The sequence below is a fragment of the Thunnus albacares genome, chromosome 8 (genome assembly GCF_914725855.1).
Source record: "Thunnus albacares chromosome 8, fThuAlb1.1, whole genome shotgun sequence".
NCBI lineage: Eukaryota > Metazoa > Chordata > Actinopteri > Scombriformes > Scombridae > Thunnus > Thunnus albacares.
In genome coordinates, this window is record NC_058113.1 from 20,189,766 (window position 1) to 20,217,062 (window position 27,297).

The window sequence follows — 27,297 nt, forward strand, 5'->3', positions numbered from 1 at the left end:
CTTTAAAGTTTTAAAGAGGTGCCAACCACAAATAAATGAAAAGTTGTGGATGTGTTTCCAGACTTTGGCGAGTGAGATGACTGAGAGTTTATCTATAAAGAGTATCAGTTAAATTGCTTAAAACAAACTTATTTTATTACATAACAACTCAACATTTTCTCTCTATAAAAATGACAGGATGTTTTGTGAAAGGTGTAAATTACATTTTATTAAAAATGGAAGAAAACAAAAGTCAAAAAAAGTTTAAAAAAAAAAAACAACGAAGCATGATGTCAGACAAATTTGAAAACATACTATGACACTGCAGTGTTAGAGTGCAACTGTCTGTGTGTGCGTGCGTGTGCGTGTTCACATCTTGGATTCCTTCTTGACTTTGAGGAACTCTGCCATGTTAGAGAAATATTTCTGGTTGGCTTCAGCCACCTTCTTCTCTGCAGCCTGTGGGTTCACGATCTCCAGCCCCTGCAGACGAGAGCACAGTGATTATTACATAGAATAGACCCGCGTGGTGCCGCGGTGCTGTTCAGTAAAAGAGGTTGTTTACTTATTTTTACCTGTAGAGGGGTAAACGCGACGCTGGAGCTGGTTCCTGAGGAGCGATCTCTGACCGTTGACTTTCCTCCGTATGTCATGCTCTGCTTCTGCAACGTCCTCTGTTGTGTAACAAAAAACAGAAAAATGCACAAACATTAGAGATCAAGAATTATATTAATCACGAGTCACTGGTGATGTGAAAATGACCATCTTTACCTGGAGAGACTTGGAGATTCTGGCTTTGGTGGCCTCGTTGACCTGAGCCTGCCTGACACGCCCGCTGCCGCTCTTCCCTAGCTGACCCAGACTGAAGCCCAGGTCCTCCTGGTACGCATCGTCTTCGATCTGGAACACAACATCAGTAATTAGGCTCAAACTCTCACTGCTTATGCTTCTCTTGCCAAGAAAGCAGTTAAGTCGAACATTACAAAATTGTGTGCCAAATTCCAAAACAAACTGTAACTTTATCTCAGTGCGAGCTTGTCATAAATGAAATTAACAGGAAAACACACACACAATATTTTGACATTATGCTCTGGCTCTGCAGTGTGTCAAAACCATTTTTTCTTTTCTTGAGATGAAAGCCATTAACTCACGGTTATGAATTTAACTTCTTATAGTTGGCAAGTGCAAAGTGACATGAAACTAGTTTACTGTCCCTTAAAGAGAAGTAAACAGCTCAGAGATTATTGATGATGTTCTGAACCTGCACAGTTATTGCTAGAAAAAAACCTTTTCTACCTGATATTTCTCAAGTTTGTCACAGACTAGAAAAACACACTTAGTCTCCTGGTACAACTACAGAAATTTGGCAAGAAAAACATTAATCTTGCAACACTGGCTTGGCCGCAAACATTGGGTCTTATGGTAGAAGCTGTTTTGCTGTTATATATCGATGAAATCGGAGACAGGGCTGCTTTTAGCCATCATCCTCTCAGGAGTTGGAATAACCAGCCAGAGGAACTGAGGTGAGCACCAACACTAATCTCATGTAAATGCACGGCTACATTTTTTCTTCACAGCTGTTGAATCTGTTCATTTATATTTAGATATTCTGATTGGAAGTGTATTACAAATGATCAGTGTATGTTTATATGTATATTTTTTGAACTACTTTTTGAACATATTAGCGCCTGACATGACACCCAGTTAAATGAAAGTGAAACTTGTTTAGATAAACAAGTGACGAGAGATACTCAAGTCCTGACAGAAAATACCTACTGACCTCTGCAAAGGTCATCCTGTTGGCATGTTTTCTGATCTCAGTCAGCCCGAGACGCTCCTTCATCTTTCGATACCTTCAGGAGGAGAGAAGAGAGCAGTAGAGTTTGTTAATGCAGTATATATTTATAGTTGTTGGTGGAGGTAGTCTAGTTATGTAACATTCTTGTTTTCCAACATGCTTCACTGTGTTTAGTTGGTGCAGAATGTTTAACTTCATCTTCTATCAAGTTCTTTAGACTAACTTGAAATGAAATGTTACATAAAAATCAAATAATCTGAACATCAGACATCTCCATATATTGCTGTCCATGCTTAGAGCGGCTGACAGGTTGCGTACCTCCTTCCTCCTCTCTTCTTCCTCTGTCCGTCCAGTGGTGCTGGCAGCGGTTTGACCTGCTTCACTGGTGGAGGCTCCTGCCATTTATCAAACTTCCTCTCTATTTCTTCTTTTAGATCGTAGCCAACCTGCAGAAATGACACAAAGATTAATGTCAGAAGGGTTAGAGTTGAACTAAACAACTTCATGTTGCTGCATTCAAATACAAGAGAACATGATGCATCCATTAGTCTTAAAATTAATACATTTGTACATCTTATGTTTGATGTTCTAGTTGGTTCTGTAGTTTGAGGTGCTGTTGGTCTGCATTTTATCTGCAGGCGTTATATTTTGGTCCTCTATAGTGTATGTAAAAAGAATTTAACATGTATTAATCAGCACATGCTCCCTCTGGATCATCACCTTGCCATCTGAGCTCTCATGGAAACTGTCCACCCGGGCAGCCAGAGTGCACTTTGCAGCCACCAGACGAGCTGCTTTCCTCCTGAGGTCCTAAAAAACAAAAAAAAGGATGTTAAAACAGCTGTTTAAAATAACAAAAACACAGCTATTCAGAAGGTAGTAGATATTCTTCATTCACAGTTTTTAATGTGCATATATTTGCTCACAGGTGGTAGTGACTGCACGACATCACAGTGGTAGATGAAGCCAGTGTGGGGCAGCAGAGAGGTGCTGCTGAAGCCGGACAGGGTTCTCCTCTGAGCTCCGAGCAGCATCAGGTTACAGGCCGGCATCTTGGACAGGTTAGTGAGGCCTCCAGCAATACCTGCAGCCAGAGACACCAGAGAAAAAAAAAAAAAAAGAGGGCATGAGAATAAGAAGAGTGATGACAAAAGCAATTGTGTAAACTCATCTTTTGCATCTCTCACCCATGATCTTGGCAGCTGTTGACGCTCCGACAATGATGGACAGATTTGGGGCAATGAATGACATTCTGGACTCTACATATTCATATATCCTGTGTTTAGACTGGTTCAGCTCCAGGGCCATGTCACATGCTTCCTCCAGTTGCTTTAGTTCATCCTCATTTAGCTGTGACCTAAAACCATTAAAAGACAGAAAACCAAGTCAGTTTTCACTGTGCAGAAATCAGTTTGCAATCAAGAGAAGTGAGTGATAATCAGCAGCGAGTGTGTAAACCGTAACCGTCACTGTGGATGTGACCGATATGTTGTTTAACCACAAATGCCGACTCACCCCTGTGTGGTCGAGGCTGTGACACTGACGACCATAATAGTGGCGTTGGTGAGGATTTGCTGTAGAGTTTCATTGTTCTTGCACTTTTCCAGGTTGTTTCCCAGTTCCTGAGCAGAAAACACAAAATGGAGAATACATGACATTTAAACCACATGCCAGAAAACAACATGTAAAACATTTTCAACCTGTTCTACTGGAATAAAACAAAAATAACACAGACTAAGCAAACGTGATCATTTATGAAGTTGTGGCAGTCATCAGTCTTCAGTTTTGTCTAAATCAAACCACTTTCCCACGATGTAGGGGACTATAATTTGGACCACAAACTAACTGACTTTTGACTGAAACTTATGAATGTATAAAAACTCAATAATTCATTCTGCCTTCTGCAGATGTGCAGCTATAAAATTCAGTGACTAAACATTTGTCCTCTGTCCAACCAAAGACACAAATAGTCAACAGTGCTGAAAAAATAGCAGCACTGGGACACCTTATTCCCATACTGAACTGGTTTTTAGTTTAGAGGCCTAATAAATATATCACCTCAACTCACCTTGACCGTGCGGATGTAATCTAGAGAATCTGGCACCAGAGACTCGAGCTCTGGGAACCTCTTGGAGTACTTGTCCCGAGTAAACTTGTGAATGATATCTGAAACAAAGGCATAACAAGATAAGAAAACTCAGGTTGTAAAGAACAGAATAAATGTCTTAACATTTTGAGTGTGTTATTAAAAAGAACGGCCAACTCACTGAGCTCATTGTCGATCTCTACTGTGAGGTTATTGGCTGCTACGATCAGTCTGTATTCTGGGTCAGCTTCGACGGGGCCTGAGACTGTAAGGAAACAAAAACCACAACAGAATCACACCATATTTGTGTATTTATGAGTCTTGGTAAATATAAAAGTTGATATAACATACTTTCACTCTTTGACAGAAAAAAACATGCAGAATGTGTTACACTCACCCTCTGAGTTTTTGCGCTGCTTTCCAATATATCCTGAAATTTTGTCCATGATCTCTGAAAACTGTTAACACACAGTAGGGTTATGCTAGAATGACTAGACATTTTACTGCAAATTGCAACTTTTCTTAAAGCTCTCATATGTCACAACTCACCTGTTTGCTGTTGCGGAGCTTGGCGATGGATGCAACACTCTCAGCTTTACTGTAGTCCACCTCCATCTCCTCTGGGATGTCTTCCAGCCCTCCCTCTGTCCTTCCCTGTGACGCCTCTCCATCGCTCTCACCTTCCTCTCCCTCTGGATACAACCCGTCCTCTCCTTCATCTCCGGCCTCCTCGAGGTCTGCCAGGAGCTCGTCCGCCAGAGACATCTGCAGTCATTGGCAGAAACAATGAAGACTTTAACTGGTTTGATAAGATCAAGCTACACAGATCAGTTCCCAAAATGTGTCCCTGGGAGCACCACAGGTCTTGAGGGTGTTACTGAGCTTCCAGAGGTTGATGCACCGTAGAACAATGTGATCTTTCTATCATAATATCAAAACCAAGACTGTATGCCGTCTGAATTTTACGTTAAGAGATGAAACTTAAATGTGGTCTTCTTGGTCCTACAGCTGGAATTAAAGCAATTGGCTGAGAGAAATTAAATAAAGACTTAATATCTCTTCTTCTTGCTTGGTCATCATATCCACTTTACAAATAGTGTTTTCAGATGATATAATTATCCACCCATAGCTTGGATTGAATATTATATATATAAAAGCATCAAATTATGGTCAAACCCACATCACTACATTATCCATGGCAATATATGTAGTCAAAAAAATATTGTTACACTTAATTTTTATCATATCACCTCCTCTAACTAGCACTTCATTTCCTAGGGTCACCTCCCACCTACAGTAAATACAGTTATTTAGTGTTGGGCAGCAACTAATGACTATTTCCATTATCAATTCATCTGTTATTTATGTTTCATATAATTGATCACTCTATAAAATGTGAGAAACATGGGTAATAATGTCACTCAAAAATTTCAAGAGCCCGAGGTGACACCTTCAAATGTCTTTCTTATTTTATGAACAGTCCAAAACCCCAAAATATTCAATTTTCAATGATAGAAAATGGAGAAAAGTAACCAATCATATTAAAGGACAGGTTCATAATTTTTCAAGTGTGCCTTAAAACAACAGTCAGGTGTCCATATGAAGACTGAATGAGGTTTTCCTTGCTGTAATCATTCCTCCTGTTCATACTGGCTGTTAAAAGATCCCCTTCAAATGTAGTGATGGGGAACAAAATCCACAGTGTGTCCACACAGTCACTTTGTGCACAAACACATTTAAAAGTTTATCTGAAGCTTATATGAGGCTTCAGCAGTGAGTTAGTCATATTAGGTGGATATCTGTCACATTTACAGTCTTTTTAGCATCAAATTCCCTCTTTGTGTGACAGTGTTGAGCTGTGGTGGAAGTATAGTAACAAAAAGAGGGACTTTGACACTAAAAAGACTGTAACATTGAAAGATATCTACTTAATTTGACTAATCTGGACAGCTGACTGACTGTGGATTTTGGCCCCCATCACTTACATTGTAACAGCATTATGAAGGGATCTTCTAAAGGTCAGTATGAACAGGAGGAATGATTATAGCAAGGAAAATCTGTTTCATTGTTAATTTGAGCACCTGAGTGTTGTTTTAAAGACAAGACTTGAAAAGTAGTGAACCAATCCTTTAAACATCGTTAACATCACTCGTCACATCGTTGTCATGCAATGTGATATCTGATTAACATTAACAACCCAATATCAATCATTTATGAAGAAAACACAGATAACTTTCAGTCATTCTGACTCTGTTCAGTCTCTTAAAACACTAACCAGAAGGTCAACACACAACAAATGAAGGGACAGACGAAGACTGAGTGAGTTTTTGATAAAGAAAACGTTCTGAACAATAAGCAATGTTTTTAACGTAATGTAAAGTAATGTGATGTTAGCGTTTGGTTAATGTTAGCTAGCAAACATTAGCAAACGTTGGCTTGACGTAGCCGGCTCATGAAACTAAACGTTTTCAAAGAAACATTAACTCACCTCGAAGGTTAAAACTCCTGTAGACTAAGCTGACAAAAACAAAAATGTAGGTCTGAAGCTCTTTTGTATGAAGCTAAAGACAACTAGTCATGCAATGTGCTTGTGTTTTCCTCGTTAGCTTGTGCTCTGCTGTTGTATTGCTTGTCTCCGATTTATTACGTCACTAGGTCCGCAAGGCTTTCTGGGTAATGTAGTCATCAATAATAAGAATAATCTGTACAAGCTTTAACCTAAGATTAGACATTCAGATAGGTGTTCTCAATTATCAAATAGAGCACCTTATGAATAGAAAACAATCGATTTATTGCCATGAAACAGTTCAATAAGAGGTTCACATTTTGTAGTTTTTATTTCCCCTTGTTTATACATTATCCCTTGAAAACAATTCTTTAAACAATACAGGTTTTAAACCAACATTTAAACAGACTAAACAAATGGGCTAGTTGGAACTCGACTGCATGATGGACCGTTATTAGTAGAAAATGGAATAAATTAACAGATACACAAACAAATGGAGTTATTTACTGATGAAAGGCTTCGATTTTTCATGCTAAGATACATTAACTGTCATTAAACAATGTTGAAAGAATGACGAGACAGCTAAAAATTCATAGACGTTGGAAAATAATGAAACATTACAGGACATAGTTCCATACAGATTGGCATATATTCACAAGTAAAATTATACAAAATACTTTTTTTTTTTTTTTAGCAATTAAAACGTTTGGGAAAATATTTTGATTTATTTGTTATGAAGATCTTAGAGAAGGTATAACCTAGATGCATTCTGTCCCAAACAAATTATAGCTAAAGTTAATATATGTTAATTGCACCAAAGCAAATAAATAAATAAATAAATAATCAAATAAATAAAATATTGCATGGAAACTGGCTTTACATAAATAAATAAAACAATAAATATATAAATTAATAGTAAGTAAGAGAAAGCTTTTTAGAACTAAAAGTATAAATAAATGTAGCTTGTTTCATTTTTCGTGCAGTCTAAGAATACATCTAAAAGTAAACAGCTCTAAAATGATATTGTATACACTTGTATTATGATATTTGTACAAATGCGAATGAGTATTCTCAAATACAGGAGTCAAGCAAATTCTGTTCCAAACTGCTGCCTACAAGAACAACTGACTGACTTCAATGAAAAACCTTTTAATAAAGAGAGGACTGGAATCCAAGCGTTTACATAGACAGATGAGTGACTAAAGAAAGTGCATTCCCCGCACATCTGGGGAATAATACAACAGAATGAAGCAGAAAAAGAGAAGGTAAGCTGGTACACAGCAAGACTCCCACTGCATAGCTGTCAAATCTGTTTCAGATTTTACAAAGCTCCAGGCTCCTCTTCTCCTAGCATATGCTGCCTTTTCCAAAGACTTTTGTAGCCAAAGGCTATGAATAAACTCTGTAAACAGTGGCAGGCAGGAGCACAACAACCCCTGTCATACAAAATCCTGTCGCTGGTAAAACCTGGAATGTGTCCAGCTTTTAGAACGGGAGTCTTATTCTTTCAGTTGCCTATTCAATAAAAAAATAGCCTCTGGGTGAATGGCTGGTTGTTGGGGTTAATTCACTGGCCAGTCTCAGAGGGTTCAGCTCTAAAGGTTCCCATGATGACATGTGACATCACACCAAGTGGGGGTCGTCGGCAGGGCTGACAGTGAAGCGCGATGATGTCACTGGATTGGCCCCCACAGGCGACCTTGGTTTGATTGATAAATTATCTTTCCTTTTTGATTCCTTGCTTTTCGGCCCTGATGGAGAGACAAACCAAATCAGTCACCACAACAGCAACACTGTAGCTTCAATAATACTGAGATATACAGTAAGACAAGAGTGAAAAACAAAATACAAAACAGAAAATAAACTAATAATATATATCTATTAATATAATCGAGCTGACGCAATGCAAGATGGTTTATTGTTAAAAATAACTGTATTTCAAAGGGAACACAGCCTCTTCTTTCAAGGCTTTGAAGTTTCAACTCTGAAGGCTATGAAAGATCATGAAAGCATCTAATTTTGGTGTTTCTGTAGTTGCACAGCCCAAAAGGAAATTCTGAGCACCAAACTTTCATTATTTTGTGAAATGAGGTGATCAGTGTGTGAGATGGAGAGCGGAAGTCAAGAGAGGAAATGAAAATGTGTTGGGAAACACAGCTTAGGCTTGTATTGTTGAGCGCAGGATTTATGTCCCCCGCTCAGCTCCACATGTCACAGTGTCGAGGGGGATAATTATAGAAGATTAATACTGGCTGCGTGTTTGGAGAGGAGATGGCTGAACTGAGGGTTTTCCATTTCAGTGGGTGGAGGATGAGTTAGGAGCTGTCAGATTTTGTTACGTCATTCTCCGGCTCAAGGTGAGGACTAACTGATAATACATGTGTAGTAAGAAACACATTTCTGACTGATGCGCATTATCTCCAGTCTAAAAATGTTACCTCCTCATCCTGTGTGTCGTGACGAATGTGATGTTTGCGGACTTACCGTGCAAATCCAACTTGGTGCTTTTGACAGACACTGGTGCTGGACCGGTGGGTGCTGAAGTGCTCAACTCATTAGTTGGAGTTTCCTGTTGCAATTAAAGAGAAAGTCAGCTTTCCTTTTATTAAATCTAACATTATGTCTTATAAATCAGTGGTGGAATGTTTTGACAACACCTGATCAAAAAGATAAATGGTGACATCATCAAAAAAGGACACGTTTCTTCCTCTGTCCTTTTCTCTGTCCATCGGTTCCTTAGGTGACTTCAGCAGACTCCGCAGGCCGACGCGTTTGTCCACGTCCGTTTCGGTGACAACAATCACCCTCCGGGAGCTTTCGTCCTCCTGTTCGTCCTCTTCCTCATCATCAGGGTCACTTCCCGAGGACAGACCTCTCCGCCTCCCGATCCGACTTCCAATCGCCCCGTCCCCAAATCCTCCTTTACCAGTGGGGGTGAGGGGAAGAGTCAGGGCAAGAGGAGGGAGGGCGAGAGACAGGCGAGCGAGTTTTGCTGTGACAATGAGAACAGTGAAAAGATATTAGACATGAAGAATGGCTGACAAAGAGACCTAGCTTTTTCCAATTTCACACTAAGTTTCCTGTTTTGCTGCCCTCCATGGTCCACAAATCCATGGGGAAACAGACTTTGACACAACAAAAACAAATAAAAATGCTTGAGGACAAACTGACCACAAATTACTGAGATGTACGGTGCATGTTAGTCTATCTGACATTTCTTCATACAGGATAGTAAATGGTCATATGCTGTTATCTCAGTCATAATCCCTGCTTAACATTTACCAACGTTAGTAATACATACAGTACAACACAAAGGTACCTTTCATTGCCTGGTTTGCAGCCGGTTGAGTTGTTGTAACCTCAGGTGGTTCAATCACAGTGAGCGGCTCAGATTTAGTTTCATCAGACTCGGTGTGGGGCGGAATGCTCAGGACGCTTTCCTGCTTTGCTTTGCTACAAAAACAACAACAAAAGAGAGGATCGATTCAAATATAAATATTAAAGGGTCAATTAACCAAAATCATAAAACAACTTATTTTCTCACCATCTTGCAACATCTATCCATGTAGATTGTTTTTGCTTTTATTTGCTCAGGTTTTGAAATATTCATCACAATGAAGGTGAGTACTCCTCCCACCTTTGTTTGTTTCTCAAAGCTTAGAAAATTATATTTAAACAATTCAAACAGAAGAAATAGTCCCTATGAAAACTAAAACCAGAATTGAACCAGATGCGATCTTGCCATCATTGTATATGGTATGCATCTTAACAATTAGGCCAGATATGATGATATTGAATTTTTCTTAATATCCTTTTTTATTGCTTTGAGCAGTGCAAATGAAAATCCGTTCACCCCCACTGTACTGAGGTGAGGGCAGAAATCTCAGACACAAATATCTCCTTGAAATCACAAATGACGATTTTTTTACCTTGTGCACAATGTAATAATTTCTGTGCACAAGTTATTATCTTGAGTGGCAAGAAAAAAGATCCTTCAGGATACCACTTTGGCCTGGCATCACGAGGGGTCGTAAGTGGGCTTAGCCCCTTGTATTTTTTGCCCCCTCTGTTTAAGCTTTATGTATCTTCAGAAAAATAGCAAATACAAAATTACTGAGATACATGTGACTATTGTTTAGCTGTTGTTTCAGAACCATGGACAGTGCTATTTGTTGTGTGAAGGGGGTGCATGCGCCGCAGGCGACATGATAAAGAAAAACAGCCCCTCGCAATTTTTAACAGCCCCCCTCAGTCATTTCATCCTGGCGCCGGGCCTGATACCACTAGAGGAATGTTGGAAAATAAGTTGTTTTTTTGTTGATCATGTTATTCATGATCAGATGTCCAAGGTCAGCCTTCATACCTTTCATCCTCTTTTTGTTCTTTCACAGTGACCAGCTCCCTGCTGCTCTCTGTAATTTGTTCTCCCCAGGGCCGAAGCATCACTGTGTCTTTAACAGTCGCTCCCCAAAGCACGTTTGTTTTCACATTTTCACTGAGGGAGAACTGCAGCCTTTCCTCACACACCTGAGATGTTAAAAACAAAACAATACACAAGGGTGAATAAACTCAGAAAGGCAATACAAGGAGTGATCATTAAACTGTGAAAGAAAGACATGCTCACCTGCATCATGAGGCCATTCTTAGTTGTCATCTTGGAGAGAGATCCATGGTCCTTGACATCAGATGTTTGGCCTAGTGACCTCAGCACATCATTCCTCTCCTCTTGAGGTGGCAGCTTGCCTTGGGAATTCAGGAGCAGGTGTGGTGCAAGTTCCACCAGCTTATCAGAGTTGTCAGAGATCCCATCCTCCTTCAAATCCATTCTGCTCCCCTCGGGAGTAGAGGAGCCACATGTCTCCTCTCCTGTGTCACTAATACCAGCACTGCTGCCTTTCTGGTCAGGCGTTTTCTTCAAAGACTCCAAGAGCTCTAGGTTCCCCAAGAAAAGGTGTCCCAAGGTGTCCTCCTCGTCCCCAGATATGCAGCACAGTTGTTCGAGTTTCTCAAAATCCTCTAGGGGCTCCTCATCCAAATCTTTCCACTCAGAAATCAATAATTCTGGGAGAGCGTTGAGAGGATCTTGGGTTGGGGATGAGGTGGCAGGTGATGTTTTTTGGACCAGGTTGTTTTGTTCATCCTGACTTCCTGTGTCGGATGTGAGGTCGCTCTCATCATGGAGTGTTATATGCACAGAGGGGAGGTTCAGATTGGCTGAGATCCCTTTACTTTGAGTTGTAGCAGGTGGCAACTCTTGCAGAGGTGGATCTGAGGCATCTGTGTTGTGAGTCGGGGAAATACGCGGCTCTGTCTCACTGCTTGCAATAAAGTCTTCCAGATTAATGTGACTAATAAACTCCTCTGACTCTGTAACAGATGGTGGTGGACTAGGAAAAGAGTCGTCTAAACTCTCCAGCTTATCATCTTGCACATCAAGGTCTATGCTTGGTGGAGGACTGGGGAAATCTACTGAGCTGAAATTATCTACCTGTGGATATGACTGATCTACATCCTCCTGGACATCAAGGTCACCGGGACAAGAGACAGGATTAGATGGAAGTGGCATGTCTCTGTAATCCTCCTCTACGTTCATAATACTTATTCTTTCGTCTATGTATTGCCTAGCAATCCATGGGTTCATTTCAGTCTCTGAATCTAAGCCTGATTCAACATTTTCCAGATCTGAAAGGTCCACAGGAGGAGCTTCGGTGATACAAATGGATATATTTGCGCACTTATGCTCTAAAGTGTGACTGAAGTAGTTCTCTAAACTAGAGCCTGTTTCTTCATTAACAGCCGATGACTGCTCCTCCTTTTGGATCTCGGAGAGGTGATTCTGAGGCCATCTGTTAAAATTTTGGTTCTCCTCTGTCTCTGTAGAGTCCATCCCACCTTCCCTGCGCCCGACTGTCTCTGTGCATGGCGAAATCTGCTTCTTTCCTTGCTCCGAGGTCTCTTGTGCTGGGATTTCTATATTCTCTACTTCAATATCTGAGATTTCTCCTTTCAGGTCTTTGTTAAAACTGTCAATTTCTCCAAGGTTCTCAATATTTTCCTCCTGTTGTACACCGACCACTTGGACAGTCTGTTGGTTATCGCTGTCTTTAGAGTCCCACTTTTCCTTCACATCAAGACTGCTAGTCAGTCCCTGGGTCTCATCGTTCCACGTTTCTTCGCAGCCCTCCAAGACAGCAGGGTGAGGTTCACTTCCTGCAAGTTCGTCGTTTTCTTCAGTCTCCCAAAACTCCTGGCCCACTACAAGCCGCTCCCCCACCTCCCACGCCTTATTATTGAATCCAGAGAAAAATTCAGACCTCAGCTCAAGGTCTTGGCACCTCCTTTCTGGAGAGGCCCACTGGTCGTTTTCATCAGGCCACAAGTGAAGGTCCCTCGACTGTGAGAAACGGTGGCAGTCAAACTCTCCCCTGACCACAGCGCATCCCGTTCTTTCTTCATCCTCCTCCATAGCGCTCCACAACTCTTTTGTTTTCAAATCCAGCCCCTCACAGGAGTCTTTATCCACATTGTCCATCCTACTCGCTGCTCCTCTCAGGGGCGACTTCTCCTTCATGGCGTTACTCAGCTCTGTGGCAGCCAGCTGTTTCTCTGTTTCTGTTGTGACTTCGGCCTTCTTGTCCTCGCTGCCGTCTGAGCAGCGCAGGTTTCTCAGGCCCAGTTCATTGTGGTCTGTGTGGTGAAGCTCCAAGCCAGGCCTCTCAGGCTCTTCAACACCCTCCTCAGCCCAAGAGGGACGTGTCAGACCACTCACTTTATCAGCTACAAATTTCCCATCGCTTGGCTCGACTACTGACGAGGTTTCATCATTGCTATGTCTGGCATCGCTCGTTTGAACGCCATACACTTTAGATAATCTGGACTCTCTGTTGTCAACTTGGGATGTTGCCACAGATTCCAGAGAGTCATTTCCACAGTGGTGAGCATTTAGTGCAGAGAGATCGTTATCTATCTTTGTAACACTTGTGTATTCTTTGATGCCGGGTCTTAACATGCAATCCTTTGACTGACTGCCAGATACAGACTCGATCAAAATATCTGTCTCAGCGAGGCCCTTGGAATGTAGATTTAAGTCATTCTCTGCAGAGTCCTGGTATTTGCAATCTGTTATCTGAGAAATGATGCCATCTGTATAGTGGTTGTCTATCGGATACCCACCACTGTGTGGCAGCCCTTTCAGTGGCTCATCATCTAATTTTGAAAACAACTTATCAATTAAGTCGACACAGTCCTTGGCCTGGGGACTGCCTAACAGTGTTGATTTTTTGCTCTCGTTGTGGAAAATGCCTGAATCGTCTTTCTGTGTAGACTCCAGCCCTTTGCTTAAAATATCTTTATCATCACCTAAATGAGAAATGTCATTTTCAGGAGCATTTTCCTCACATATCTCGATAGTTGTCATTTCTGCAGTTTCAGTTTTGCTATCTGACATCTGTATACTGTTTCTTAAAGGGCTCTTATCTCCCATCTCTCCCTCTTCCTCAGTTTTTTCCTCAATCCCCGTCAGTATTCCCCGATCGCCTCCTCGACCGCTGCTCGGCCTGGAAGCAATTAGTCCATCACTGTTCCTCCTGTTCATCCCGTCCCCTTCCCAGTCGCTGTCGGAGAAATAGGCAGAGTCTCGATGCGGCGTTTCATTTCCCAGAGCCCGCCACCCGCCGCTTCCCACTCCTCCTCCCGTCCATGAGTCACTAGGTGTGAGGCAGTCAGCTGAGCTGGAAGTCATAGGTGACAGGACTGAGTCAGTGGGGGTGACGAGTGACACATCAGAGGATGGATCCCAGTCTGGAGTGGTTGGAGTGGTGGCGGGAGTGGCTGCCTTTTGGGCAATATGACCACTGTCATTGTGCTCTGGTGAATTTTCTCTTCCATTATCGTTTTGAGAACCCAAACTTTTCGAGCTTTCTGAATCAGCTGTTGCGATGGTTTCCACTGCAGAAACTTTATCAGTGTGGTACTTTTCTTTTTCAGGATCATATGAAGTGGTATCAGTCTTTCCCCGTTTTTGATCTCCTCTCTCATGGCTGCTGGTCTGTAGGTCATCTTTCACTATCTCACCATTCCCTACAACAGCAGCCTTTGGACTATCGAGCGATTTGTTCTCACGCAATATCACAGTGTTGGATTCTTCAACATCCTTAGTGGACATGATCGGAGAGTGCTCTGAATGATCTCTGTCTCTTTGCTCTCCTCTGGCAGGTAAGGCAGGGCCATCTGAACACTCCTCTTCTTTCTGACATGCAAGTGTTTGGTTGTGCAGTAGGCCATTTTTGGGCATGATTTCTGAAAACACAAATTCACCAGATTGGCAGTGGGGAGCTGAGTGGTCAGCATTACTTCCTTGGCTGTCCAGTTTGACAGGTTGTTTATTTGATCCTATATGAAGGATCGGGATCTCGGGTCTTGTGGAGACTTTTATCTCACTCTTTTTAGCACGCTTGGTCACTTGGGCATAGATGGCCTCAGTTTGTGTGTCATCTTTTCCTTTGTTGGATGCCCGTATGGAGCTCTCTGACTGGAATCTGATGGTCTGAGTTGAGTTGGGGTCGATGCAAATGGACTCATATTCAGGGGACAGTGGAGTAGGGGAGTAAGATGATTCCGCTTCCTTCCTGTTTGCTGCAGCGTTTTGTCGAGATATGATTTCCGTCAGAAAGGTCTCTGCTGATTGGATCTCCTTTAGGAACTCCTCTCTGGTCATTTCTGTTCTCCGCGGCTCCTTCTCCGTCTGCTGTAGTTCAGACTCCTGCTTCCCGATGGTGATCTCAGAGAGGAGGGAGCGGGACCTCCGTATACCTTTGGAATAGGCTTCCTCAGCTTCAGTGTACGAGGGAAGGCCTGGAGCGCAGACATAGGGCCGCAATCTGGATCCTGCAGGATAGAGGTATTTCACAGGGTCACTCTCTGATCCTCCCTCCACATCTGTGTCCATCCCTCCTGTATCAATCTCTGTGAGAAAAAGATCTCTCTGCAAAGGTCCTTTAGTGACTGTATTGTCCTCCTCAGGTTCTGTGCTGTTGCTGTGTTTCTCTGGCCCCCATGACTGTCCTGCTGAGCCCAGCTCTGTGATGAGCGACTGGGAGCGGCGCATCCCTCTGTTGGACAGCACAAAGTTCCCCCATCTCTCTCCATCTCTTCTCTCCTCCTTCTCTCCCTTCCATGAGGCCTCTGTTTTTGGGTCACCAGACTCTGTCACGCTAGATATCTCTGTCAGAAACAGATGCATGGGGGATTTCTTGGCAGCAGCTACACGTTCTGCCTGAAGTTCAGCATCTTCCTTCCAAATGGCGGGCAGGATGGTGTCGAGGCGTGACTGGGTCCTTTTCATTCCCCTGGAAAAGAACTCCGAGGCCACTGGGTCTGCATCTTCAGATAGGCTGGAATGAGTGACAGTGGTCCCACTGCTGGGTTTCTCAGGGGACATGAAGGGAGAGTCGTCCTCATCTGAGTAGGTGGGACTGGATGATGACTGCCTTTCAATCTGGGGCTGAGGACGGGGTAAATTGCGATAAATAGGGCGCAAGGGGTTTTCTCGACGAACAGGAGAGTCAAAGTCTTTTGCACGTGAGTGAGAGGTCTCCTTGGAGTTGTGCGATGATGCTACGTGCCTGGTAACACCCTCTCTGTCAGACAAGTCACAGGATAGTGGGTCTCTAAGGGGTCTCTGCATTTGCGGCTTACTGTATCTTGAAAAAGTGTCAGCTGTGTTGTAGCTTGGGCAACTTCTTTGTGGTTTGGAGTGGGGAGGGAGAGGCGGAGGACACATTTGAGATGAAGGGTAAATGGGATGGCTCGATGGGGGCAGGGAGGGGGAGAGGGAAGGGGATGGGGGTAGAGTCTGTCGGGACCGATGGAGCCCCAGGTGATCAAAGGTGGAAGGGGGGCAGCTGCTCATATGATGAGGGTCTGTCTCGATTTTTCCACTGATGGTGTAGTGAGGAAGTCCTCTATATCCGAGTGGAGGGGCGGGGAGGGGGCGCGAGTGAAGGTGGTTGGCTGATGACATGGACATGGAGCGAGGCTTGGGAGGGAGGACTGGGGCTTGAGAACTTGTGGATGATTTTCTATCCACCTCACTGCTCTTTTTCTTCTCCTCTTCTTCATCATCCCCTAAATCGACTACTGAGAAGTCGGTCACTCTGCTTGAAGTGTCTCTGAATTCCGCCAAACCTGTGTTGGGTACCTGGAGTTTAACCTCGCTCGATCGGATGGTCTGGATTCCTTTTCCACCTCCGCATTTGTCAGAGGAACAATAAGGTACGCGCTCTTTTCCCAGTAGACCACTACGAATCTCCACCAGCTCCATGTCTCCAGGGCAAATCGAGTCAGACCTAAAAGAGGACTGTGTCTTCCCTTTAAGAGTTGGCGACTTGTCCTGGGGAGTGTGCTCCTCTAATCTGATGTAGTATTCACTGGCAAGGGAGGGGCTGCGTGCACTGATCACTGGGACCACAGTGGGAGTATCCAAGGACTGTCTGTGGTTATTGTTCACAGTCGGGATTGGCTGAGGAGGGGGGAGAGGTTTGTAGCCTCGTCTGGCATGCGCCTTCTCCCAGAAATATTCAAAGTTCAAGCCTTTGCTAGTTTCAGTGACTGTCAGGATGTCGTCCAGTTCAGACGAGGACGGGGTGATACAGTTCCCCACGGGGTCTAGTAGAGGGTAGGAGTTGTCTCTGTCATCCCTGCTGTACTCTCTCTCCCTCTGCCGCTCGTTTGCTGCAGCCTGGAAGGCAGGTGGACGGAGTAAGTCCCAGCGTCTTTCAAACGACTCCTCGCTCTCCCCTCTCCTCCCTCTGCCCTCCTCATATTCTTCATCCTCTTCATCCTCTTCCCCGACACTCCCCCTTGCCATACCTCGCTCAGCGGCCAAGAGTGAGGAGAGGAGGAGGAATATCTCAGCTACAGAAGGGCGTTGAGATGGAGGTAGCCAGCTGGACTGCATGATCTCATACCTGAGGAGAGGAGAGAAAAACAGTTTGGAAAGACACAATTAGGACATTATTACTTTCCTTTAACATGATCATCACTTTTGTGCAGAGCACTTGGTGGATTAGAGCACTGACCAGTAATCTGCATGGGAGAGTTTGAGTCTGGGCTGGGCCAGTGTGATCTGTCTCTCCCTGATGACGAAGGTCAACACCTCTTCATCGCTCAGGTGTCTGTGGGGCTGAGAGCCAAACTCGAACAGCTCCCAAATAACCACCCCCAAGGACCTAGAAGAAAAAATGGATGTAGAGGTGGTGAGAGACTAAGCATCACAAATCTTTTAGATTTTTGTTATGTAATGATTTTACTGCAACACCTTGTTTATACAGAGCTTTGACTTTAAAACAGATCAAGACTAAGAGGCATAACAGAAAGAAAAAATAAGATATTTTGTTGATTATATTATTTATGCTATTATATTAGAAAAAAAGCTCAATTTTAGTCTTACTCAACTTCAGTTTAATATTCAGAAGAATTGAAGATTTTGAAACTTTGGGCCAAATCCCAGCTCTAATTGAGACTACAAACAAGACTCTACAAAGAGCATTTCAGATTATTTTCACATACCATACTTTTGATATTTTTGATCAACAATTTCAGAACATTCCTTGTTCAGAGCATTTCATTCTCAGTCAGTTGCAGAAACATTAAGGGAAATTAGGTTTACTATATTCTCTAATAAGACAGCCTTGATCAGCTAAAGTCGGTTGGTGTATGGGCACATGTTCTAACGCTGGAGGAAAGTAACAAAATTAGTGCTAGGAGACTAGTTGCAATTAAAATAAAAAGATGGACACCAGATGTAAAAGTGTTTTTGATCTAAGTATTTTCAGCATGACCCGGTGACCTGCATAATCAGCTTGTCAACTCAGATTTTTCGGCAGGGTAGCACATAAAGAGCTGCGGCTGCTGTAAAACATACCACACATTGCTGGTCTTGGTTTGGTCGGTAACAATGAGAGATCCTCTGTACTCCTCCAGCAGCTCAGGAGCGATCCAGCGCAGTGGGATCCATAGCTTGTCCGGAGTTAGGTAATAGTCCTCCTTCACACAACAAGAACAAGAATTATTTAGTTTATTACATTTAGTCATATATACATTTTCTCATTCAAATGAATGAGAAAGTCACAAGCACAGAGCCATGTACCTTGTAATGGTTGTGAGAAAGGCCGTAGTCGCCTATCCTAACAGTGAGGTCTGAGGTCAGCAGGCAGTTTCTTAAAGCCAGATCACTGCAGAGAACAAAAACTTTCAAATATTAGTCACACTGATCAGAGATACACACTCCGTCTGGTTTGGTTGAAAGATAAGTGTTTTGTTTGATAGTGGCTACAGAGACAGTCATGACTGACCTGTGGATGTAGTTGTTTTCATGGAGATGCAGCAGGCCTGAGGTGATCTCAAAAGCCATTCTCTGGAGAGTCAACAGATCCCGGGTCGGCAGGTCAGGGGTCATGCCGTCTGACTTGCGCTGGGCTCGCAGATACCTCTTCAGGTCACCCTAGATGTACATCACAGAAAAATGCAGGAAGTGAGTTATGCGTGGAGTGGACTTCAGTACAGGATGAATTAATGCCAGTTTGGACCATAAGTGTGTGTGTGCCAAGTATTTGTGCCCTTCACCTAAAGCAGAGATAAAACTTACAGGCTACACTGTGTATGCACAGAGGATAATTGTGAGTTCTGCCATAAATACATCCTTTTTTTAGGTGTTTTTCATCACAGAGCCTCAAAAGCAACACAAGAATTGATAATGAGCTGGCAGCCTTTGTGTTAGTCATTTGCACTCCTGGAAGGACAAGGAAATAAAATGTGGACTATATAAAAGGATGAAAAATATCCCCAAGGAAAGGACAATAGGTGACTTTATCAAAAAGGGTTATAGCAGTCTGTGAGGACTCCAGTGTTCTCTCGCTGTGTTGCTGTAATTGATCTTCTCGTGCCTTTGTTTGGCCTGAGAGTCCACTCATACGGTTTTCTTAATCAGTCAGTGATTAAGCCAGCTTAAAGAAGGAAAACAAACTGATTCTACAGATGCTAAACAGATTTCAGTGACCCTCGAATTCATCATTTTTGTAACAGACATGTGATACCAATGAGCTACTCACATCAAATGACATTACAATAAAGATCGCCCCCCCCCCAAAAAAAAATACTTTAACTCTTGATGCAACTGAACTTTATTTGAAAAAAAAATGCTACAAAGGTGGTAAATACGGCTTGCATACCAATTAACAGCATTAACAGCAAACATGAGACAACTAACAGCACCAAAGATGCCAAATCATCTTTGTCTAAATTGTAGGTATATCAGTCAAAACTAAAAACTACAAAATTATGTACTAATGGTGTTTAACTTAATATGACTCACCTGTACCTTTATCTAATATAAAAATAGCTGATTTCTCTGGAGGCAAACCAGACTCATGTTTTGCACTAAACTAAAGCATTTCTGGAATAATGTTAATGCAGTTATTAAAGACGTTATGGGATATAACATCCCAAACAACTGTGCTGTGATGTACCTAGGGGGACAATGAGGAGGCAGTACAAAGAAGAGATAGATATCTGGCAAAAAATTAGCTTATAGCCAGCAAAAAGACAAGAAATTGGTTTAAAACTGATCCTCAAGGGAAAGAGCAATGGTTTGGGATTGTCTGGGATATCTATTCAATGGAAAATTTGACCTACCTGCTAAGAGTTAAAGGAAATATTTTTGATAAGAACTGGGATGACATGATGCCAAAAAAGTAACTTAAATGCTAAGATATGAAAAGAGAACATATACACATGTCTTAGTTGATGCAGACAACTTTTTGTTCAGTGTTATATTGTATGTGTGCTCATGCCATTGGATCCAGATCTGAATGCCCAAGAAAAGAATAATATATATATGTGAAAAAAGCTGGTTTCTACTTACCAGCTGACAGAACTCCATAACCAGGAGGAAAGGGATGCTTTCACTGCACTGCCCCAAACACTGAAGAATGTTGGGATGTTTGAGGCTCCTGAAGCGAGAACGAGACACCAGAGATTAGATAGGTAGGTAGGTTGATATATAGATAGGTAGGTCACACAGACAGAGGTAGAGAAAGAGATGGAGATAGAGAAAAAAGCAGCAAAGCCAAATTTAATTGTGAGTGAAAGTCATAAAAAAAGCAAATAAAGCGTCTTGGTGTTGTGTGTGTTTGCTTGTTATTGAGTCTGTGTGTTTGCATCAGAAACAAACTGGGACAGAAGAGGTGAGAAGACAGAAAGATAACATGACGAGGGGAAGGTGTGTGCCTCAGCAAGAGATGTAAACAGCATAAAAAATATGTGTGAGACTCCTTGTGAGTGTATATTTGTGTGTGTGTGTGTGTAAGGATGGTGCTGGTTATTGTGGGTTTTGCCCAGAGATAGGGATAGAGAAAAAAACACACAGCCGTGTCCTTGAATGCTTCCTGTGTGTCTCTATGTGTGTGTGTGTGTGTGTGTGTGTGTGTGTGTGAGTGTGTTAGGGAGAGAAGGACGGCCAAAATGCTACTCAGATTCTGAGTCAAACACATTAAACAGGTTGATTCAGTGTTCATCCACAAGAACAAACTTTATCACTACATACCTGCAGTAACATTAACTATTAACTATCTGAATATACCAATTTTTAATCTTTTTAGTTCATGTGGATAGTTGTCAAGTCTGTCTGAAAGTAAAGAGGTACAATTCAAGCTAGACATGTTGTTGCTCCTTTTATAAAGGATTAAAGTGAGACTGTATTTTTAAAAGAAGACATAGCACAATCCTTTGCATATAAATGAAAAGGATAATTTATAAGCAATAAAATTCATCACTTTTCAGTTCCATACACTCATAGGTTTTTGCTGATACAGCCTTACCCAGTCTGGTATGACCAGTAGCAAATGGTAGTTAATGTTGGCTAATGTTAGTTAGATACATATTCCTGTTTAACGGACATCTCTGCTCCTCTGTTCTTGTGCTACTGTCATACTACTGTCCATTATTTCATAATTGTCACTGGTTGCAGGTTAACAAAAGTTACACAGTCTCGCTTGAAGGCCCCAAAATGGCCACCCGAGTCTTGCACAGTCTTGACAGTTTTTCCCACCTGTACGGTTCAGACTCGGCCAAGAACTTCCTCTGCTCCAGAGGGCTGGCGCTGACACGCAGCTCCTTCACCACGGCCTGAGAGGAGCTGCAGTCACACAGCACTTCAGCCAGGATCACCTAGAAGAGATCGATGGACAATAACATGGAAGAGTGCCCAGGAGAGGGAGACTGGCAGTAAAAGAACTATTTTGAGTTAGGACTTGTAATCTGGTCGGGAGCCAGTATTAAATATAACAGAGCAGAGCATGCCGTAACAAAGACACTATGATTCGTATTTTACATGACAACACGAAGATATGATATCTGAATATGGGAGACGATCATCTTACTTTTCCGAACCAGCCATTTCCTATCTCCTGAAGGTAGTTTAAAGTGTGTCTTTTGAAGCACTGAGACTTGGAGTCTGTAAAAAAAGAGGAGAAATAAAAAAAGATCAGGGTCACAGACGTCTGCATCTGATGTTTTTTTATGACATAATATCTCACAATAGCAACAGAAATCTGCTTTAAAAACTGATACACTCTGGAGAAACATTATTTACAGTGCTGCTCATAAATTTAGTCAATATTTCAATATAAACTACCACATATTTTGCACTGCGACACCAGTCACCTGACACAGCACCCTTCCTGAGCCAAAAACCCGCATACTCAACCCTTGTCAGCATGGCCACAGGGTCTATGGGCATGAACCTCTCATCCTCTCACTACAAGTCAACCAAATGTCCAACTTGGCCTGCTCAGACAGAGCACTGATGCAGAATTTCCTCAGATCACAGTTTCCACTCCACTGACGTTCAGCGGGGAGTCCAATGCTACTGGTTTTACACTCCGTTTGAGACCTTTACTGGATCCACATCAGTGATTCAGGCAACAGACCCTGAGGGAGTTTACTGCAGGTCGGTACTGGCTCTCATGTGAGCGCGGCTTCAAAACCCTTCATAACAAAGCCGAAGCTTTAACACACAGCTGAGCAGGAGAGTTGTTTCAGGTTGTTACCTGCTCCGTCCTGCAGGGCGGGGCAGTTGGGCCTGTCTCTGACTGGTAAGGTGTAGACCTCTGGTAGGGAAGGACATGACGAAAGGCTGTCCTCCTGGATGGGACTGGATCCTCCGGAGCATTCCTCCCCGTCGGCATTGTCAAACTCCTGGGACGTAAAATGTATAAAAATCACAATATCGGTATAAACTGTACTCTTTCGCTCAAAAATATGGTTGAATTTAGGAGTAGACAGTGAGAAAGCAGCCATTCTGAACTAATGACACCCTGTCTGTCAGCTAAACAACAACGCTGTGAGGTTAAAAGATGGCAGGCTTAGTCAAGATTAGACTGAGAGATGATTATTGACCATTTCTACTTCATTAAGTTGGAATTATTGACTCGTGTTTCCATTTCCAGACTGAAGCCTCCCGCACAGCTACAGTTTATATCAAGGCAAGCTTAAATGAGAACCATACAGGCATGCAAACAGTGTGACAAGCCAAAGGAAGCAGAGAGAGGTGAATAAATCTCTTACATGTTGAAGACTTACATTGAATCCCACTCCTCCTCTCTTACAGCACAGGCAGGTGAGGAGCAGCAGAACAAAAGAGACGAGCCCCGAGCAAGAGATGAGGATGACGACGTAAGGTGGAGGAGAGAGGGATGCAGCCCTGGTCTGAGAAACTGAGAGGAAGACAGAGGGGGGACGAGAGGAAGAAATACAAGGGAGGAGAGGATTTAATACAGCTATTGAGGGTGATTGTGTTTCTATAAGGGGGGACACACTGTTAGGTTTGAGTCAGTGAGAAGCAAAAAAAGAGACTTCACTGATCAGAAAGGTGTAAAGTCTTGTTACACAGGTGTTTTGTTTAGAGGGAAACCATTGGAGCGTTTTCTTAGCGGCAGGTTTGGGACACAGTGGAGAACCCCAATGGACAGCTTGCATCAGGGATTTGGGGGGAAAAAGCAGGAAAAGAAACTAAGTCCAAGATAAAAAAATAAAAAAAAAACACTGTCTGAATCAGTAAAGGAAAATAGAGACTGGAATTAAAGAATTCAAGTTTGAAAGTGGGAGAATATACCATTCCAGTAAGGAAAAAAGCACGGGGAGGGGGAAATATCAGAAATGGCATTCCACTCAGGAAACACAGTTAAGAAGCAGGGGAAGGGGTGGCTGGAGTTGTCATTTAGGTAAAAAAAGGAGCGCTAACTGGGAAGGGTTGGAAACTGGAAAAGAATTACTCAAATGAGGAAGGTTTACTACTCAGGTGAGAGAGGGAGGGATCGGGACATTTGATATTTGTACCTCAACGTAGTCGATTGTGGGAAGTGAACCATCTGTAGAAAAGAAAAGGGGCAGGGCAGGGTGGTTAAATACCCTTCAGGTGTTAACTATAGGTTTAAATACTGCAGCTGAAATATGTCAAAACATTATATCACTTATGACAGATGACATGAAAGAGGAACAATGACACCTTGAAACAGTCAGACGGAGTCCGACACTTAACATGATGAAGGACTTAAATATAAACATTTATATAGTCTCAGTTTCACCTTCTGTAGACACATCTACTCTATAAACAAACCTTTAAGGCTGCTTTCACTGATATTACGCACCACACATTACAAACATTTGAGAAAGATAACATACAAAAAAGGTACATAATGGTGTGAAATTATAAAGATGAGAAAATAATGAAAATAACTCAGGTTTTCTGTTTTCTGAGTCTGTGCTGCCTCAAACTAAATCCCAACTTCATCTTCTGTGACCCTCATCCCAAAAAATGCATTCATTCACAAGGTCATGATATCATAAACACTGCATACATAAATTTTAAAGTAAATTTAATAATTTATAAACTTAAAAAAATATATTGTAAAAAAAGAGGATCAACATGCTACTAAAAATACATAAAGAAGTGATGTTTGTGTGTAGGATTGATATTAAAGCCTCATTGCTATTAACACTTTGAGTACTTCTTTTTTTGTGGGTTTTTTTTTTCTTGTTTTCTTGCTCACAAAAAAGTTGCAGCACAAACACAACAAGATTCACTTGTTTCCCGCATCAGGCAGCAAAGAAGATGTGCTCAGCATTTTTAAAAAAAAAACACCTTTGTATCAAAGTGTTGGCTGGTGATTTGCCCAATATGTTGCTAAAAATGAAAAAATTGGTTCACTGGATTCCAATAAATTAGAAATAATCCTGAAGGAGCTCAGAGAGAAATGCAGCGAAATGCTGATCATAACACCTGCAACACAGGGGCTAAATATAAAATCTCAATGACCCTCTTGGCAGTGTAACATGCACTACAAACATAACTAGTGGCTCCAATACTGATGCACAATTCTTGTGCAGAGCTATTCTTTCATCTTTCCCTAGACAGATGTCCAGACAGACACTGCATATAAATAGGAACCTAACACAAGGCCCTTTTCCACCAGCCCCGGTGCCAACAGCTCTCATCAAAACAATACAACCACAATACAATGACTGCACACATTACACAAACACAACACTCTGCCAAATCTTGCGGGGGGTGCGGGGAGGAGGAGGCAATATTCAGATTCAGAAAAATAAAAGATGCCAGCAGTGGCTAAAGGGCTAAATAATCTCCTGAGCCAAGCGCAGGCTATGTGGAGGCTATAACATCTCGCACTGACCGACGATTTTTAGTCTGCTATTCATACAGTGTGTGCTGTTTTTAAATGCCATCGATGTGAGGCCCAAAATCGAAACACCCCCCTCAATATTTTCATCATTGCATGCAAATATGGTACCCTACCCATCACCCAATCAGCCTCGCTCCTGTTTTGATTAAGTCAGCCACGTACTGCAATAATAATTCGCATTATGTCTCAGTCATACAGGCTGATAATACAGTGTAGAGAGGCCTTTTCATAACTGACTACATCCCCCCTCTCTCCTCCTTTCTCCAGCATCACTGACAGGTTTTCAAACCCCCTCCTCCTCCTCATCCTCATCCTCATCCTCCTCCTTCTCTCCTCCGACTCCGCTCACCTTCCCTCTGCGGGGCTCCGAGGGCTCTCTCCGGGCTGAAGTACGACATGATCCCCGCCAGCGCTACCATCACCCAGCAGTGTGGCCGCATCGTCGCCGCGTCCGGAGCAGCAACAACAACAGCATCCGAGCGACGCTGCCGACTGTCGGTGTCGGTGTCCTCCTCTCTCCCGTCCCCCCCGCCACGGTCTGTGCCGTCTCCCGGCTCACGCTGTCTCTGTCTCACCCCCTCCGCTTTTCTCCTAATAATAAAGAGCGTCTCCTTCCCTTCCTTGTTGTGCTTCTCCCTCCTCCTTCCTCCTTCCTCCTCCTCCTCCCCCCTCCTCTTCTAATCCGCAATTAAACACGGTGTGTGAGATGCTCTATTGTGCATCCTCAGTCCGCTCATCAGACATTATTGCTCAGCCTCCGTGTGTGAAAACAACCGTCCGCTGTTTCTCCTCTTAGATATTTTCCTTTTCTCCCCCTCCTGTCTCTCAGTGTTGGAGGGTTGTCTGTGTTTTTCTCCTCCGCCAGCCTACGTCAGACACACACGGCGCGCATTGTCATGGTCCAGCTTCATCATCATAATGCTAAAAAAATAAAAAAAATAAAAAGAAATCTGATAATATTCCCACAGGAAGCTAATGATGTGTATGTGGTTCTCAGTAGTAGGATTATATTGATCTCATATTGGATTTTTATCACTTCTGTTTCAAGACTTGTGGTTGTGATGTAATTAGCCTCCTATTAACCCTTAAATACTGATCATATTCTGACCCTTCATAGGATGGAGGGGGTCATTTATGACACAAGTATCCCTTTTTAATTAGTCCCTATACCAGATTTTGAACCATAAATGTATTTTGCATCCGTAAATATCTTATCAGTCATTAATAAAAGGGTGATTAATCCTTCATTAATATTTCAGAGAGCAGGGGAAGTGTTTTCTTTTTTCTATATTATGATGTCATATTATCTAAAAAAGGAGAACATAACAGCCGTAATTACTTCTCTGAATTTTATTGAAAGTGAAGGATGCAACATTTTTTAATAGTAGGTTTCATTATAACTATTAAAACCATCAATCATAATATTAAATAGTTTTGAAATATGTCATTTTTTGTATATTCTGGGCCACAAAAGTCAGAAAAGTAAAATGTCTTAAAGAATGTCAGTTATGGTGTTTTAATGCTTTCAAATGTCAAAATGGGTTAAATTTGACCTGAACAGTATGTAAAGTTAAAATAAATAGAAATTATATTAGAAAAAAATGTATAAATATTAGTTAATTGACCAGGCCTTAGCCTTCTTCACATAAGTAAAAAATAAACATTTAAATCTATTTTAAGTGTGTGAACTGTCATGACTGCACTATTAAAACTATTTTAGTTATCCAGAAAAAATAGATAATGCAGTTGTGTAAAAATGATGATGTTAATTTACACTTTGTTGCCATTTTTTAGGTACATCTTGCTAAAACTAATGCAGTCTAATGCAACAATAAATCTACCTTCATGAAGGTTATAATGTTCAGATTATTTGAAACAGTTTCAGAGGTGTTGGCTCAAGTTTACAGTCATTCTGGAGGCTTTAGGTTCGAAGCTCATTGATATGAAAGAGGTGTAAAAAATATTACAAAGATCTCAGTGACAACAGCAGCACAATCTGCAGCCGCCAAGCAACCATAACACTGAAACCCAAGTTTTAACAAAACTGAACATTATGAGGGCAGGAATTATCACAGACTGAGTGTATTTTTACACAACATACTGGTAACATATATTAAAATTAAAAAAAAAAGAAGAAAAAACAAGAAAATGTGAATCTTTTATGTTGTTC

General features: G+C 42.1%; 2 protein-coding genes across 2 annotated transcripts; both read right to left on the reverse strand.

The window, feature by feature from the left end:
• Positions 1-174: 174 nt before the first annotated feature.
• prpf31 (PRP31 pre-mRNA processing factor 31 homolog (yeast)) lies at positions 175-6,511 on the reverse strand. Its single transcript, XM_044359581.1, has 14 exons — positions 6,352-6,511; positions 4,413-4,628; positions 4,261-4,321; positions 4,045-4,128; positions 3,846-3,943; positions 3,293-3,399; positions 2,965-3,134; positions 2,704-2,861; positions 2,498-2,587; positions 2,096-2,223; positions 1,760-1,832; positions 751-879; positions 555-653; positions 175-462 (listed from the first exon to the last, which is right to left on the reverse strand). Exons 2-14 carry the CDS (start codon positions 4,626-4,628, stop codon positions 349-351), a joined length of 1,527 nt encoding a protein of 508 aa, XP_044215516.1. The 5' UTR covers positions 6,352-6,511; the 3' UTR covers positions 175-348.
• A 170-nt stretch (positions 6,512-6,681) lies between these two features.
• Positions 6,682-26,087, reverse strand: lmtk3 (lemur tyrosine kinase 3). Its single transcript, XM_044359961.1, has 16 exons — positions 25,477-26,087; positions 23,008-23,141; positions 22,476-22,623; positions 21,807-21,880; positions 21,476-21,594; positions 20,291-20,378; positions 18,723-18,871; positions 18,518-18,602; positions 18,293-18,414; positions 17,448-17,597; positions 10,994-17,336; positions 10,733-10,896; positions 9,689-9,822; positions 9,027-9,361; positions 8,854-8,938; positions 6,682-8,120 (listed from the first exon to the last, which is right to left on the reverse strand). Exons 1-16 carry the CDS (start codon positions 25,565-25,567, stop codon positions 7,993-7,995), a joined length of 8,349 nt encoding a protein of 2,782 aa, XP_044215896.1. The 5' UTR covers positions 25,568-26,087; the 3' UTR covers positions 6,682-7,992.
• Positions 26,088-27,297: the final 1,210 nt, after the last annotated feature.